The sequence below is a fragment of the Trachinotus anak genome, unplaced genomic scaffold (genome assembly GCF_046630095.1).
Source record: "Trachinotus anak isolate AG129_WGS33_773 ecotype Australia unplaced genomic scaffold, CSIRO_AGI_Tana_v1 ptg000021l, whole genome shotgun sequence".
NCBI classification, from domain to species: Eukaryota; Metazoa; Chordata; class Actinopteri; order Carangiformes; family Carangidae; genus Trachinotus; species Trachinotus anak.
This window is the reverse complement of record NW_027273872.1, coordinates 21,289,370-21,304,528: the sequence shown is the minus strand read 5'-3', so window position 1 is coordinate 21,304,528 and position 15,159 is coordinate 21,289,370. Positions and strand designations below refer to the sequence as shown.

General features: G+C 41.7%; 1 protein-coding gene across 2 annotated transcripts in view; it reads right to left on the bottom strand.

The window, feature by feature from the left end:
* The window catches only part of tenm1 (teneurin transmembrane protein 1), a 167,856-nt gene that overhangs the window by 12,925 nt on the left and 139,772 nt on the right, over positions 1 to 15,159 (bottom strand). For both annotated transcript variants that reach the window (XM_071506672.1, XM_071506674.1), the window contains 7 exons: positions 13,114 to 13,268; positions 9,798 to 9,881; positions 9,123 to 9,317; positions 5,346 to 5,433; positions 3,537 to 3,733; positions 1,926 to 2,239; positions 1,133 to 1,305 (listed from right to left, as the gene is read on the bottom strand). In XM_071506672.1, coding sequence (XP_071362773.1) covers positions 1,133 to 1,305; positions 1,926 to 2,239; positions 3,537 to 3,733; positions 5,346 to 5,433; positions 9,123 to 9,317; positions 9,798 to 9,881; positions 13,114 to 13,268 — 1,206 coding nt within the window. The remainder of the gene's footprint in view (positions 1 to 1,132; positions 1,306 to 1,925; positions 2,240 to 3,536; positions 3,734 to 5,345; positions 5,434 to 9,122; positions 9,318 to 9,797; positions 9,882 to 13,113; positions 13,269 to 15,159) is intronic.

The window sequence follows — 15,159 nt, the reverse complement described above, 5'->3', positions numbered from 1 at the left end:
GGCTGAGGAGGGCTGCTTGGCTGTAACAGGTTTTCACACATTGCAAAGGTTTCTCAGAAACTGTTCTTTCATTTCTCTTCATAGAGAATTTACATGTGTCAGTAACAGTTTATATTATGACTTCAGTGTTTGTAAAACAAAATGAAATTTAAAAAAGTGGCATAACCATAAAACTATATTTAAATCATAAAACTTAATGCAGCTAATAAACTGGATAGTACTCTCTATTCCCACCATCACTATAAAACCTCTTTCTGTACATATGGTTATTGTTGCCTCAGAGGCAGGAGAAGACAGTGAATTTGTGGGAGGTGGAAGTAAGGGGGGGGGGGGGGGGGGGCACTCTAAAATAAGAGGTCATTTCAACTCTTCCCCGGCAGCTCTGTCATACCGTAGCGTTGTGCACATGCCTGCGTGCGTGCAAGTGTATTTATGTGTGTTGGAGCAGCTTTTCTCTCCCTGCAGTCCTGTCATTGTGACAACTGCTGGAAAGCAATTAAAGGGATGACATGAGAAGAAACTGCTCCCATGAGCGGCTTCTCCACTCCACTCTCATTTTCTCCTCTTCTCATCTCTGCCCTCTTTTCCATTTTTTCCTGCAGTCGTTAAGACATTTCACACGTCAGTCGGACCTCTCTCTTCTTTTGTAAATAAAAAAAAAAAAAAAAATTAAGCCCTTTTTTTTTTTTGACTGCCCACTATTCAGGCTATTCAAAGAGGTCATATCAGATCCATATCTGAATTATTTATAGAAAGCACTAAATCCTTTTTCAAAGCTGTGAATCTCACCTTCAGTGCAGCCGACATAAGAGGAGAATAAGAAAACCACAGGTCAGAGCGTCTGACCTGACCAGAATAACAGCCGCGTTATTGCAGTTTGTCAGTCATAAATGTTTAAATATCACTATAACCTTAACAGTCGGCCCTCTTTATACATCTGTGTGTGTTGTCTATGGTTCAGTCCCCCCCACATGAGTCATAAACAGCCTTGCAGCATGTTTGTGGTTAAGAAGATGATGAGGCTATAATATTTCCCGCTTGTCAATTGATGAATACATCATCAGTGTTCCTACTGACCTACGTGGAATAAAAAAAACCTAGAAAAACCAGATCAATGCACCATGATGCTGACCTTGTCTGAAGGTGTAGATGGTGTCACTTGCCGACAGGTTAGTGCTCGTGATGAAGTTCTCGCGGTTAGACACCTCAACCTCTACCCGAGACCAGCGCTCCAGGTTGCCGTGGAAACCGCTGACTTCACCCGTTGGGAGGGTGATGTTGGTCACACGGCCCTCGCTGTTGTACCTTGGAGAATAAACACAAAGGCGATAATGTACAAGCACAAACACACACACGCACACAGATAACTGCCGCTCTCGGACGAATGAACACAGCCGTACACACAATGTACACAAGCATACCAACACACACATGCACACTCACTATCACTCTGTTTCTCTCTCTCATAAACAAACACCAAGCCAGAGTAAGTGTCAACAATGATTTATATGTGTAATTATCCAGCTGTGGAATTTGACACAGAGACTGGGTTGGTAGTGGTGAATAATTCAGGCAGATGTGTCTTTGGGTGTGTACTATATGTGCTAAACATTTGTGTGATCAAAGTGTTGCACAAATGTCTTTTAGAAAAAAAACTAAAAAACAAACCAAAACAAGTCTGACCAGCTTTCTACACCGGTGGCGATGCCGTTGCTACCAGCAGATGGCACTCACATGTCACCCTGCTTCCGCAACTTCCATCTCACACTCACACACAGGCACATACATGTAATCCCCTGTCCACACTCAGTCAAGCAGTAAGGCATGAATGAAAGAAAAAGTGAAAGAAAGAAAGACAGGAAGAAAGAAAGAAAGAAAGACAGAGAAAGAGCACAATAAGCAGAAAAAAACAACTACAAACTTACTCATAAACAGTGGTCCAACTGTTCTCATCACTCTTGGTTGCTAGGAGACCCGTGTTGCCATGGTAAGTGATGTGGGCAATGTCATGGCCTTGGGCCGACACCTTCCTGAGTGTTCCACTGTTGCTAAGAGACAGCCAGTACACCTGTCCGCCAGGTAGCGCCAGCCAGAGGGGAACTCCATGAGCATCTCTCCTCACCTGGAGCCCGTGGCCGTCGCGACACATCAGCCCAGACAGCTGCCCGTCCGTGCCGTAGGAGAAGTTGTACAGGTAGTGGCCGGTGATCAGGTGCTTGGTGTACATGTGGGAACCATTCTGTCACCGAAAGGAAGAGAAAGTGATCAGGATTGTGTCGCAGCTGCTATTTTTTAATCCATTGCTCAGTTTGTGTATAAAGTTTTTAGTAACTACCAGACAGTTTGAAACTAGTGATTTAATAAATCTTTCAAACTTCAAATACACCCTCCCACATGTGGGACACTTTGGCATTGGTATTGCTTCTGTAGGCGTGCTATGGCCTGTGCTGGACTCAGCCCTCAAACAACCTTGACAAATTATACATGGTTTGAAAGCTCTAAGTCTCCTGACTCCAACCGTGCAAAGGATTTTAGGATTCTCACATCACTGCGACAGCTGGAGACAGCTGAATTGGTTCAGACTCATGGCTATGGCTCCAAAGTGTTTTCCATAAATAAGGTAAATGTAATTTTTAAATAAATTAATTAATCAGTGCATTTCTATCATGTTTGTGCCCATTTGACTGTGGTTCTGCGTCACTTATACTCATGCTGACTCTTTTGTCTTTCAAAGAGAAATAACCAGAGTTATTACTGCAATCGAAAGGGTTGAAGAACAGAAACCTTTTTATTTTGGATACATTATTTTCAGGCCTGTGCACAAAAATGAGGGTGTCTGGTAACAGGGCAAGGAATGCCTTAGCTGGTAAAAACTTAACAATGAATCAACAATCAACAATAAGTCATTGTAGCATCACAAGACGCAGCATCATGCAGTTTCCAAAAATAACAACTTTAGGGTGAACAAACAATATATTACACCTAACTTCTTACTTAAAGTAAGTTGTTGTTGAGAATGTGTGGGAAACACTGGAATATGCTAACCTAGCTAGTCATTAGCATTACATTTGGTAATATGAAGCATGTTGGGTTATTTTTTGTGAAATGTAATCCAGAATTATCCAAGAATACATGATTATTAAATTGTCAGGTCAGATACTTTGAGCACATGTCATATTATCTCTTTTACCCTTCACTCTTACCAGCTCATATTAGCAAGCTAATGTTAGCTTTGTCAGTTGTTTCATTTAGCGCTCAGTGTTACACCAGGCAGTTACTGGGGGTAAATATTTAGTAACTAACAGTCTCTACATGGGCATTAGTTTGTCCGGCTCTACTTGTTTTAATTTAGTGAACACAGTTATAACTAGGCCAAGTCTGAACTTATGAAGTGCACACAGTTGCGCTAAATTAATTATACAGTGTGTTCTTATAAAGGTCTTAGCCCCATTCTGACCTTAACTGAGATATAGCTCTCTAGTTCATATTTTACATGCACATACACATTTTATGTGCAGAGCTTAGGCATTGTGTACCTGGCTGAAGAGATAGAGCTCCTGGTCCAGTGGGGAGCTGATCTCCACCAGTCCGGCTGGGCTGGGTTGAGGCTGGTTGGGGCTTACAGCTCTGATCCGGATGTTGCCCAGATCAGCAATATACAGGGTTCCATTGGGGGCCACAGCCAGAGAGGAGGGGGCTTTGAGACGGGCGTCACGGGCATAGCCTCCATCTCCTGATAAGACACAAGAAGACATTATGTGAATGAGGACAAACCCTTTGTCAAGAAAAAAGCATAAGTGAAGACACCCCGAGTTATAAACACCCTGAGAAATACAAATCATTCTTTAGAGAAGGGGAGAAGTCACAAACGGTACACACAAGCTTTGCAAAATATGAAGATCCCATGGTGCCGCTTATCAGTTTAGCTCAGGACTTGGACTTGTTGGGATACTGTAGCTTCCCAATGGAGTGGATATGAGCACCTTGATAGTGACCTAAGCCTTATCAGACAGTGGTAGTGGGCAACTGAATGCATTCAGATGTCTTTGGTAGCACAGCAGGATAATAGCCAGGTGAAGCCCTTTAGATGCCGTCAGCAGTAGGCCCAGGGCCTCTGATGGGTCTATGCAGACAGCAGGGTGGCAGTTTATCTCTTGACAGCATGCACATTATGTGTGTGTGAGTATGTTTTTATGCGTGTGTGCATGCTCATGTCTGTTTGTATTTGTGGGTGTGCGGTCACATATGTGCGCATGTTCAAAGCGTGAGTGTTCATGGTGAAGGGATGGAAACGGAAAGCCTCTGAAGAGAGTAATCATCTGTTAACAGCAAGACATGATTGAAAATATGCAAAGTACAACCCAAGAAATAGGGATGGTTACAGCCCATTGGCTTGTGTCATGGGAGAGACACTTCCCTCCATTTTGAACAGAAAAGAGACTGATTTTTATGAGCAGAATTAAATGATAAAATCACCTCCTCTGACACCTACAATGAAAGCATGGCCTAACTGTCAAAAGAACATCTGCTTATTTGTTTGGCCCTTTCCCCTTTCCCTTTATTACATTTCAGGTGCCCTTCCATGATACACCAACTAGTTAAAACCTTCAGCGGCTAGACGAGAGCCTTTTCTTTTGCCAGCTGTAATTTGAATGAATCTGAAAGGTTTCTCTCGAGCTGGTTCCTACTGAAATTTAGCTGGAGGTTTCTGCGAAGAAGGAGCCTGCTTATGAATACAAATACAAATATATCACCCCTGCATAGACATGTGCGCTTTCTGCATACCCAACACATAAGCATTCACAAAGTCAAATTACATTCACTTACTTTTCTGCGGTGACATTAGAGGCAGTCACTTCTTTCCTGCACACTGTCATAATTTAAATGTCATTATCATACTTTTTTTTCATAGAGAGTCAACACAGACCTGCTTCGATATTAAAACTCCATCTGACTTAAATAATTCAGACAGATTGAAAGGAGAAGGAAACAGTGCAGGAGACAGACAGAGAGAAAAAGTTCTTCTCGAGCTCTGATAATAAAATCACTGGCCAGCAGGGACACACAGGCAGCAAGATTTAATCACTCAATATAAAACACACTGACTATTTCAATCCATGTAAGTTATGTCAAAGCTTTTAAAACGTTCCTGTTTCTGTTTAATTCAAATATACGTCTGAGCCAGGATGAGACTGACATGATCGGAAATTATATTTAAGTGCAGTTACTTGTTGTCTTTTAAGAGCATAATCTTATTTGACATAATCTAATACTGTCACATTACTTAATCCTGTGTGTTTGTGTGTGTGTGTGTGTGTGTGTTTGTGTGCTGCCTGATGACCCACCAGAGAAGCAGTCACAGTTGGGGTCTATCTTACAGTCACAGTCCGTGGGGGCTCCAGAGATAACAGATATCTCCCCGTTGGTCGACACCTGTGGAGTGTTGAAAAAAAAACCCCCAGAAAAACAACACGTCACACACAGCAACAAAAAGCCGTAGGAGATCATTGTTGGAGAGAAGATAATGTTCAACAACATCCTTTGTTACATCTAATATCTCGAGCAAAAAAGATAATGATGACATTTCATAAAAACCTGAGCTGAAAATGAAGATAAATTATATTAAAATGAAAAAAAAGAACAAGAAAATGAAAACAATGTATTTGGCTGTGTTTATCCACTGGTTGTTCAACCCAAGAATATCTCAGATGATATCTTCGATGATTTTTTTTTTTAATTTTAGGAAAAACAAAAGGAGCATGTGTCTTCGGTGTGTGAGAACATTCATTGTTTGGCCTAAATGGGGATTTGTTGACTGACTGACTAATCTTTGCAACGTTATATTCAGTTTTTCAAACCATGAAACTGCCTGTCCCGATGGGGAGGGCTGCAAGTCAGGGTAAAAACTGCTACACCAACAATTACATTTTCATTAATCTTGGAAGAATGATGGCCCCAAAAGATGCATGCATTGTTGGAAGATAATTGCAGATGATAGCTTTGATTTAGATTTTTTAAATCAAGTTTATTGTCCCTTTTATGGGAAAGCTGATTTGCAGTGTGCTTCATAAGCGATTATGTATTTTAACTGACTTAAGTAAGGAGGAGATTGATACCACCCTCATGTCTGTATAAGTGTTTCTCATACATTGATTTACTTGTTGTGGTCTGCCACAACATCGACATGGACAGCCACCCCGCTACTCTCACTAACGCAACAACAGACCTGTCTGTCAGTCAGACTGGCCCCCAGGAGAAGTCCAGCCACATCTGCGGGCTGGTGGTGGAGGGTCCTTGTCTGTCTCTTTATTGGCCCTCTCTTTGAGCTTGTCATTCAGGGTGTGGAGACTGGGCACAACGTTAAGTAATGGAGCTGTATATATTTTTCATTTGTCCCAAAGTACTTGGCATTTTAAATATTTGCAGCGGAGGAGCACATAATAGCACCCTCTGCTCTGCTCTATTCAGCTAGTGCCACAAATAGGGTCTACTTCTGTGGGAAGCACTGCTGTATGGTACCTTCAAAGCTCAGTTATCAAAACATTATATCTTGTTTGTTTAATCTGTACATAAAACTATGGCGTAAGAACAATATATAACATGTTATTTAGTGAGATTCAGAGATGCTGGTTGGTGGATTTTGTTATGTTTCTCCATTTCCAGTCTTGTGTTGTGCTCAGTTAACCAGCTTCGGGCTGTTGCTTCATATTTAACATACAGACATGAGAGTGGTATCAGTGTTCTCACTGTATTCCTGGCAAGGAAACAACTATGCATATTTTATTTCCCTAAATGGTGAACTATTCCTGTCTGTATTTATTCCAGCATCTCAGAGTTAGAAATCAGTCCTGACTGGCCAAAAATCCTCAGAGATGCACATTTGTTCCTGTTGTTTTAGGCCTGGGTGAGAAAGCATCATCATCAATGTTCCTGACCCAGGAAATTACTCATACTGTATGTCCTCCAAGATTTAGGAGAGCTGCAGAGCTGTCCTAACAGTTTCGAGTTTCAATATGAGGACAGTGATGAGTAAAACATTCAAGGAGGGATGGGAAACAGAATAGAGGATAATGAATAGAATAATGTCAAGCTTTAGAAAAAATATCAACTGGATTTAAAAGTGACTTGTCTGCAATGCGCACTTCACAGTTTGCCCTGAAAAAAGCAGACACAGCCACAACAGAGCTAATTTGGGACGTAATGACTTTGACTTTAATGCACCTCAAAGCTCCAACACTGTGCATGTTCAATGACTTCCCTGCCTCCATACGAGATTAAAAATAACATTGGTTATATATATATTAGTTATGCATGTGTGGTCCTTGATGTTATAGCCAAATGTTCTGTGTTTGTGTGGCAGAGAGACATGCCAGGACCATGAGAACAGACCAACATCAGTGCCAAAGCATTGCCCATACACTCACTGCAGCCAAGGCACGTTCACGTTTAATAGAGCTTATAATACAGCAAACAGTACAAGATGCAGCTGGTGTCAGACATTTAAGACGAAATGTAGTGGTTAATTTATGTCTTTTTTTTTTTAAATCACTTATAATATACTGTCAGTCTGTACATGTGTGCAGCTAGTTTGTCTTACAAGTGGCACGCTGTATTTCATTTAGTATTTTATACATGACATTGCATCTGCATGAGCCTGTCAAGTTTTTTGAACATGCTGATTTGCAGAAAACCCTGAGAAAAATCTGTTACACATCATCATCAATTTTATTTTACAGTTCAGTGCCACAGAGCGGTTTCATTCACTCTCACAGTCCACTCCACTTGCTGCTGCGAATGTGTGTAGGAACTTTCATAAATAACTCAAGTTCTAGTGTGAAGTAGGAGGAATTTTTTTACTTCTAGTTTGAATTTCTGTGTGAGTGATTCTGAGATGCTTGACAAATACAGACCCAGAAATATCAAACAGAAAGAAAAAAATTGTGTTTTCATGCTTTATCCAACATGGCTGCCTGGTCTCCATCAAAAAGCATCCGAGGCATTTTATGTTCCTGTCTGCCTCCACATGGGCTCAGCATGGTATTGACCACAAAAGGGCTATTGATTGAATCCAGCAGGCTGTGTCTTTGTGGTGCTGATGCCCAAATGCTGTGGGCTTGTGATAGCGTGCTGCTAGCTAATGGAGCTAATGGACACAAAAGTTATTTTTTTCCAAAAATGAAAGCAGGCTTTGGGATTATCTTTTTGATGCACCAGACTTTTGCTAAGTGACTTCAGAAAGTTTTCAGACCTTCTGTCTTTTGCACACTTTATTGTGTTGCAGATTTAATTTCAAAAATGATAATAAAGTTAAAAAGTGTATTGAGAAGTTTTTGCTGATTTATTAAAAAAAACCACAAACTGAAATCACTCAATTACAAAAGTTTTCAGTCCCTTTCCTGTGGCACCTCAAATTATTAGAACTAGCTTGGAGTCCACCTTTGTCAAACTGAATTGATTGGACACAGTTTAGAAAAGCACACACCTGCGTATATAAGGTCCCACAATTCACACTGCACGTCAGGACAAAAACAAAGCCATGAAGTCCAAGGAACTCTCTTAGAGCAAAGGTATAAAACCATTTCTAAAGCTGTGAGTGTTCCCAGGAGCCTCAGTAATTCTAAAGAAGTGACTCTTCCCAGAGTGGGCCATCCAACCAAAGTGAGTAATTGGATAAGCAGGGCCTTGGTCAGGGAGTTTACCAAGAGCCCAACTCTCACTAACAGAGCTTCAGGAGTCCTCTGCAGAGAACCTGCAGGAAGGACGACCATCTCAGCAGCACTCCATCAATCAGGCCTTCCTGGTGGAGTGGCTGGAAGGAAGCCACTCTGAGTGAGAGGCACATGACATCTCGCTTGGAGACTGGCCAAAATCATTTAAAGAACTCTGCCCTTGAGGAAAAAGATTTTGTGGTCTGATGAGACATAAACTGAACTCTTTGGGCAGAACTTGAACATGTCTTCATGATGCTGCCAACATGGCAACCTCATGTTTGGTATCAGATCACTTGATTTTAATGACATTAAATCCATCATTGCTGCCCTGCAGAGCGCAATCAGAGCATCTCTAGCTAAAAATAAGCTGAAAGTAATTACAGTGTGTGTGCGTGTGGTATTTTTAGTGACCTGCTGGATGCGGTTGATGCGCCGCTCATCAGTCTCTGCGATGAACAGTGTGCCCAGGTGGGACAGCGCGATGGCCTTGGCCGCCTCCAGGGTGGCACGCACTGCTGCCCGGCTCACCAGGTGGTGGTCAATGCCTGGAACCTGGCAATGGATGGGACGTCCCGCCACGATACGCACCTGAAGACTTTCTGACACCTAAAGACAAACACTATCATGTATTATCTAAGTGATTGAGAGGCAGAATGTAAAAAGTTACAACAGCTGTAGGTCTGGTATTTGTTTTTGGTTAAAATAATCAACCACTGACTATACAGGTTTGTTGATCCAGTGTGTTAAACTTCGAGAGCCTGCTTTGTTTAATGACTCAATAATTTTCACACAACAAACAGGTAGTTCATTCATTTTGTGGTGAGTGTTTAGTGTGTTTTTGGGTCATAAGCAAAATCGGAGTGACATAGCATATTTGTTTTTTTTTTGACAAGTTGCTCCCTTCCTCTCTTTTATGCAGCCACACTCACTCTGAATGCACCTAAAATGACAGCGCTGCAATTTGCAAGAAATATTAATTAAACATATACTGCCAGTGTCTCACACAAAAGCATAAGCTTGGATAGGAAACAGGTTTAGAATTTATTCGCTGTTTCTTTTTGTGTGTGTTTAGTACTGTTTCTCTACCTGTAGGACAATGTTGTTGTCCAGGATGTAGAGGGAGTTGTCCAGTGGGTTGATAGCCAGATCTGTTGGCCACTCTAGACGTACCTGTGGAACACACACACACACACACACACACACACACACACACACACACACACACCATATGTACAGTAACTGCAATGAGAACAAAAGAACATGAAAGCTTTGGTGGCGATCGCCCACATGAGTCAGGTACAGCTGATACAAATAATATCTCCTTAATAACATAGCATTAGGCCTCCTGACCCTCCCTGCTCATGCAAAGGTCAGTAGCGGGCAGGGAGCCTTCCCTGTGTTTATTCAAGACTCACACTGGCTTGCCTCTGCACTGTTCCAAATGTCAACCAATAACCGTGATCGCCGCCTGCTCAAATAGCACAACCTGTCCGCTAACACTGCAGGGGTCAAAGACAGACAAGCCTACACTAGCGCACGGACACCCACATCACCATCTCTCTATCGCACACACAAACGCTCAAACTGTGAGCTGCATCTGCTATGAAAACGTGGCGGCGCATCTGAGGGATCAGTGAGGTGATTGATGACTCTGAGGATAGATTGGTAAATAAATGGATCATGTTAAATTGCCACTGACATGTCCAATTATAGGCTCTGTCAAATGAGAGAGGAGAGGTGGACACACATCAAATCTTCCCTGCTTGTGATATTGAACTTTGCAGTGTTGCCAGGTGATCACTTTTACAAGTCAGGTTGAGCTCTGCTAAATTAAAAGTCAAACTGGAATTTAAATTAATTTTAGCCAAGAAAAGTACACATATTCTGGTGGTTGCTTTTGATTTAATACTGACTTGGTCAAACTTAGTCAAAAAAACAAAAAACAATTTTATGTTTCTCTTTTTTTCTTTCTTTTAAATTGATAGTTTTGATTCATTTGATTGGTGCAGTATCTGTGTGTGTGGGGACCAGTGGTGGAAGAAATATTGAAATACTTATGAGTATAAGTCCTGCATTCACTCTTGCATAAAGGATCATAAGTATTACAAAAATGCACTTAAAGTATTAAAAGTAAAAGTACTCATTTTGTAAATGACGTGTATACACCGTTGGTTAGTTTAACCTGTAATAATTCATTATATTTTATGTGAAATTTTAATCTACAACAGTAAGTAAGTCGTAACTATAGTTGTCAAAAATGTGGTGGAGCAAAAAGTACAATATTTGTCTCTTAAATGTAGTGGAGCAGAAATATAAAGTAGCACAAAACGGAAATGATTATGGCAAGTACAAGCTATATACTGAATAATACTTCAGTATACTGTCCATCTATCCATTTTCTACCGCTTATTCAGGGACATGTCACAGTGGCAGCCCAGGGTCCCGCTCCCTACCAACATTTCCAGCTCACCCTGGGGGATCCTGAGGCGTTCCCAGACCATGTTTCTGTGTTTTTTATCACTGAATTTGTCTTCTTTTTAAAAGCTTGGCTGCGATCAAATTTTCTCTGGTGGGATAATAAGTTCGACTTGACTTGACTCGACATGTGTAATCTCTCCAATGTGTTCTGGGTCTGCCCCGAGGTCTCCTACCAGTTGGACGCGCCCTGAAGTCCTCCAATGTAAGGCGCCTTGAAGGCAACCTCATTTTCTAATCAGCGAGAACCACCTCAACTAGCTCCTCAGGAGGAGTGGTTTGACTCCGAGCTCCCTCCGGATGTTCGAGCACCTCAAGCCTATCTCACTCTGTGAGGTCACCACCTGCAGGGATAGGAGTTAGGGTTGGGAACAATGCAAGCCGGACCTGGAACCTGGGTGTGTACTTAAGTACACTACTTGAGTAAATTATATTTAGTTCAATCACTGGTTTGCACCAAAAAATGTTCAGTATATCATTTTAACTCCAGCGCCTACACAGGCAGTTAATCAACTGAACGATGTTTTTGGCTGTTGATGAGCACCATCTGTGATTTGAGCACTGTGTATGTTATTTCATGACTCCATATGTCGGCTACTCCGTGTCGTGCCTCAAATCATAGGGTAATATGCAGAGGGCTGTGGTTACAGTCTGGTTGTTTGCCAATGGCACATTTGGTTCCTTGAATGGGAGACAGCTAATACTAGCTAGCTGCTCTGTGTTGTGTATTGAATCATATGGCACTGTGAGGAGGCTTGCTAGCTAGCTGCTGAGTGTATAGGAGCTGCAGATGATTTAGTAGGTGTTGAAACAACATTACAGAAAGGTGAGAATTAGTGCGAAAATTAGCAAGCAAGGCTAACTAGAAAGCTAGTCAGCCTAGCTTGCTAACCTCCACTTTCTGAGTGGATTACAAACTTAACAGCACAATGGATCCTCCCAAATGCTGAATTCAGCAAAAGGGTTGATGGCTAAAATTGTTAACAACCAACTTTATTGTATGTGGGCTTGTTGAAAAAAAAAAAAAAAAAAAAAATGCAGCACGCACAGCATATGTCAAGAAGTGGTTTCATCCCTAAATGTGCGATTTAAAAGAAAAAACGTATTTATAAAAATATGAACAAAAGCTGGTGTATCAGTGTAGTTTGTTTAACAAGAAGTGAGAAGAATTTCAGATCAACTCAACTAACACACACAGTCAGTAATTAGGATAAATACCTGCAGTGATTTCTGTCTAGCCATCAGTCATCAGTGTTCATCAATAGTGACGCCAGACAGATGTTAAAGCAGTTTATAAGAGCAAACGGATGGAGGAGGAACGGGACTGGAGGCAATCAGACGTGCTACAGAGGCCAATGACTTACAAAGAGGACTGCTGGGTAACATAGGCCCCTTTACAGACATACTGTATAAGAGCACCACTGGGAGTTCACCTGGGCTGAAAACGCATATTAACATACACGTACATACAAGCACATACACACACACTTGCATCACTATGTGTGGGCAGAGATCCCTGTATAGAGCCAGCAGTTCATGTTTAATTCACCTTGTGCTCTAATAGGCCTGATAAGTCAGCAGCATGATCTGAGGGCTGGCTGATCAAATCTGTACAGTGGCTGTCTTTGGTCTTACAGTGCACTCTCTCACTCTCACACACAGACACACAGACACACACACACACACCTTTAAGAAGCCATTAAGACTTTCTATAAAAGAGGCAAGGCAATTTAGATTGGCACAACAAATAAACACGTAGTTTGTGACCTGTCTCCTTTTAGAATTAATTACTTTATTAGTTGACAAAACACATGCAAGGGACTTTTTTTTTCCTTAGAAATAATTTAAACAACACTTAGATGTGGAGGATGAAGCATATTTCAGAGCAAAACACGTGGCAGTCATTTAAACTTGACTGCATTCTTACCTGGCTGATGTCCATGCGTGCATCACAGCTTAGTGGCTGCGTCGACATAAGTCCGTTTGAGCCAATCACAGTGGAGAGCAAACCCCTCTCATTAATCTTCTGAATGGTGGTGCCATCAACGAAGTAGACAACACCTCTTTTATCCACCGCAATACCTGGGCGGGTGAGAGAGAGAGAGAGAGGCAGAATGAGCTTTTGGAGATGACAGAGGGAGCGAGTGGGGGTGAGAGAACAAAAAGGGAGAAGCTGAAAAAAATCGTGAAAGAGAGTATGAGAGAGTGGGGAGAAGAGAAGAGGTGGGGAGGAGTGACTAAGGGAGAGAAGTAAAGTGGAGAGAGGAGAGGGTTTCGGAGAGGCATCCAACTCAGTTAGACATTCAGCTCAGCAAGCGGCTGTCTTATCAAAGGCACTGCACCACAGAAATGTAATTATATTTCCATTCCAGAGCCCACTAAAGGGATTAGAACAATGCAACTGGAGGAAGAAGTTATTTGTCACATTAGATGTGAGCAGGGTGCTGCAGTGAACTTTTGACATTTAAAACCTGCGTAAATGTGCATTATAAATGTGCTCCCACCAATGTGCATGTGAGCATATGCTCGCCTGTATTTGTGCAGCATGTATGAACACAGGCTTTGCCAGAAGGTTTTGCTATGAGCAGCATACACTTGAACTCTCCTTGCAGTGGAGGCCTGCAGTAGACAGCAAGCAGAGGGACGGGGAGAGAGGTAAGTCCAGGTACTAAAGGTCAGGGCAGACTATGAATCATCTGTTATGGATGAGGAGCGACCTTCATCCCCGTCTCATCTCCATACAGAGAATAGCCCTTTGACTCAACCTCTCAGCAATAATATTCCATGACTCTACCCTCACCTCTCATGCCGTACGCTGCCAATTCTCCTTGATTGCTTTCACTTAGCATCTGCCAAAATAAGCCATATTTCAGTATTCCTACCTGCCATATCCAATACATGTGGCTCATGACGGTCCCATTTAAAATACATTTTATTTATGGTTTATCACACAGTCATGGGGAGTTTATCCCAAGCATGCCTTAAAGGACTTAATGGAGATGCAACAATCAATCACAAAACTAAATGGTGCAATACAATACCACGAAGGACACGCCCAATATGCTTTGCTCTCCACCAACTCCTGAGGGAAATACAATATCTGGCTCTTTAGCTGTTAAATGTTTTACTCTGTTCACTAACTAGATGCTTAATTTCTTTGGCTGCCCTTTGGTTCTCTCAAGGTAGTGTGCAGTTGGTTTTATTAGAGTTTTTTGTGCTGAGAACAGCTGCCTGCTGCAGCTGGAGAACAGACTGATTAGAGTGGTGAGAATGAACCAAGATATGAAAGATAATAATAGATGAATGAAAGGAGAAAAAAAAGATTTCAAATGAGAAAAAAAATGCAATATCCCAGTACACAAGGTAAAATCTTCAAATTGCTTGTTTTGTTCAACCAACAGTCCATTATCGAAAGATATAATCCATAATATGAAACAGAGGAAAGCAGAAGGGAAGCGGGAACCAGTGACTATTTGATATTATTACTAAATTACACTATCAAGATTGTTGTTCATTAAAGTTCTGTCGACTGACTGAATTTTAATTCTAGATATAGCAGGTCTGGCTGCTTTCCCAGCACTACCCACATTAGAGAAAGACGGAACCGTCTGAATAAGATTCAAAGAGCAATCTGACCATGCAACGGTGCCAGCACATCATAATAAAAATGGACAAGACACAGCTCCAGCTACTCTTCCCTCATTCAGTCATCTCTTCCCATTTCCCTTGATTTTTTCCCCTCCTCCTGTCAGTCTTTCTCCTTTCATACTCTGTCATACTGGATTATGTGGGGATGTGTCTATGCTCACCCTCTGAGCCCATGGATAGAAATCACTACCTCTCTTTTCCCTGGGCAGCAATAAGATCTCATCCTCCTTGACATACAATGGCTTTCTTTACAGGTGATTTCATTCAACATGTGCACACACTCACACGCACATAAACACAGACAAACATGCAAACACAGCACACC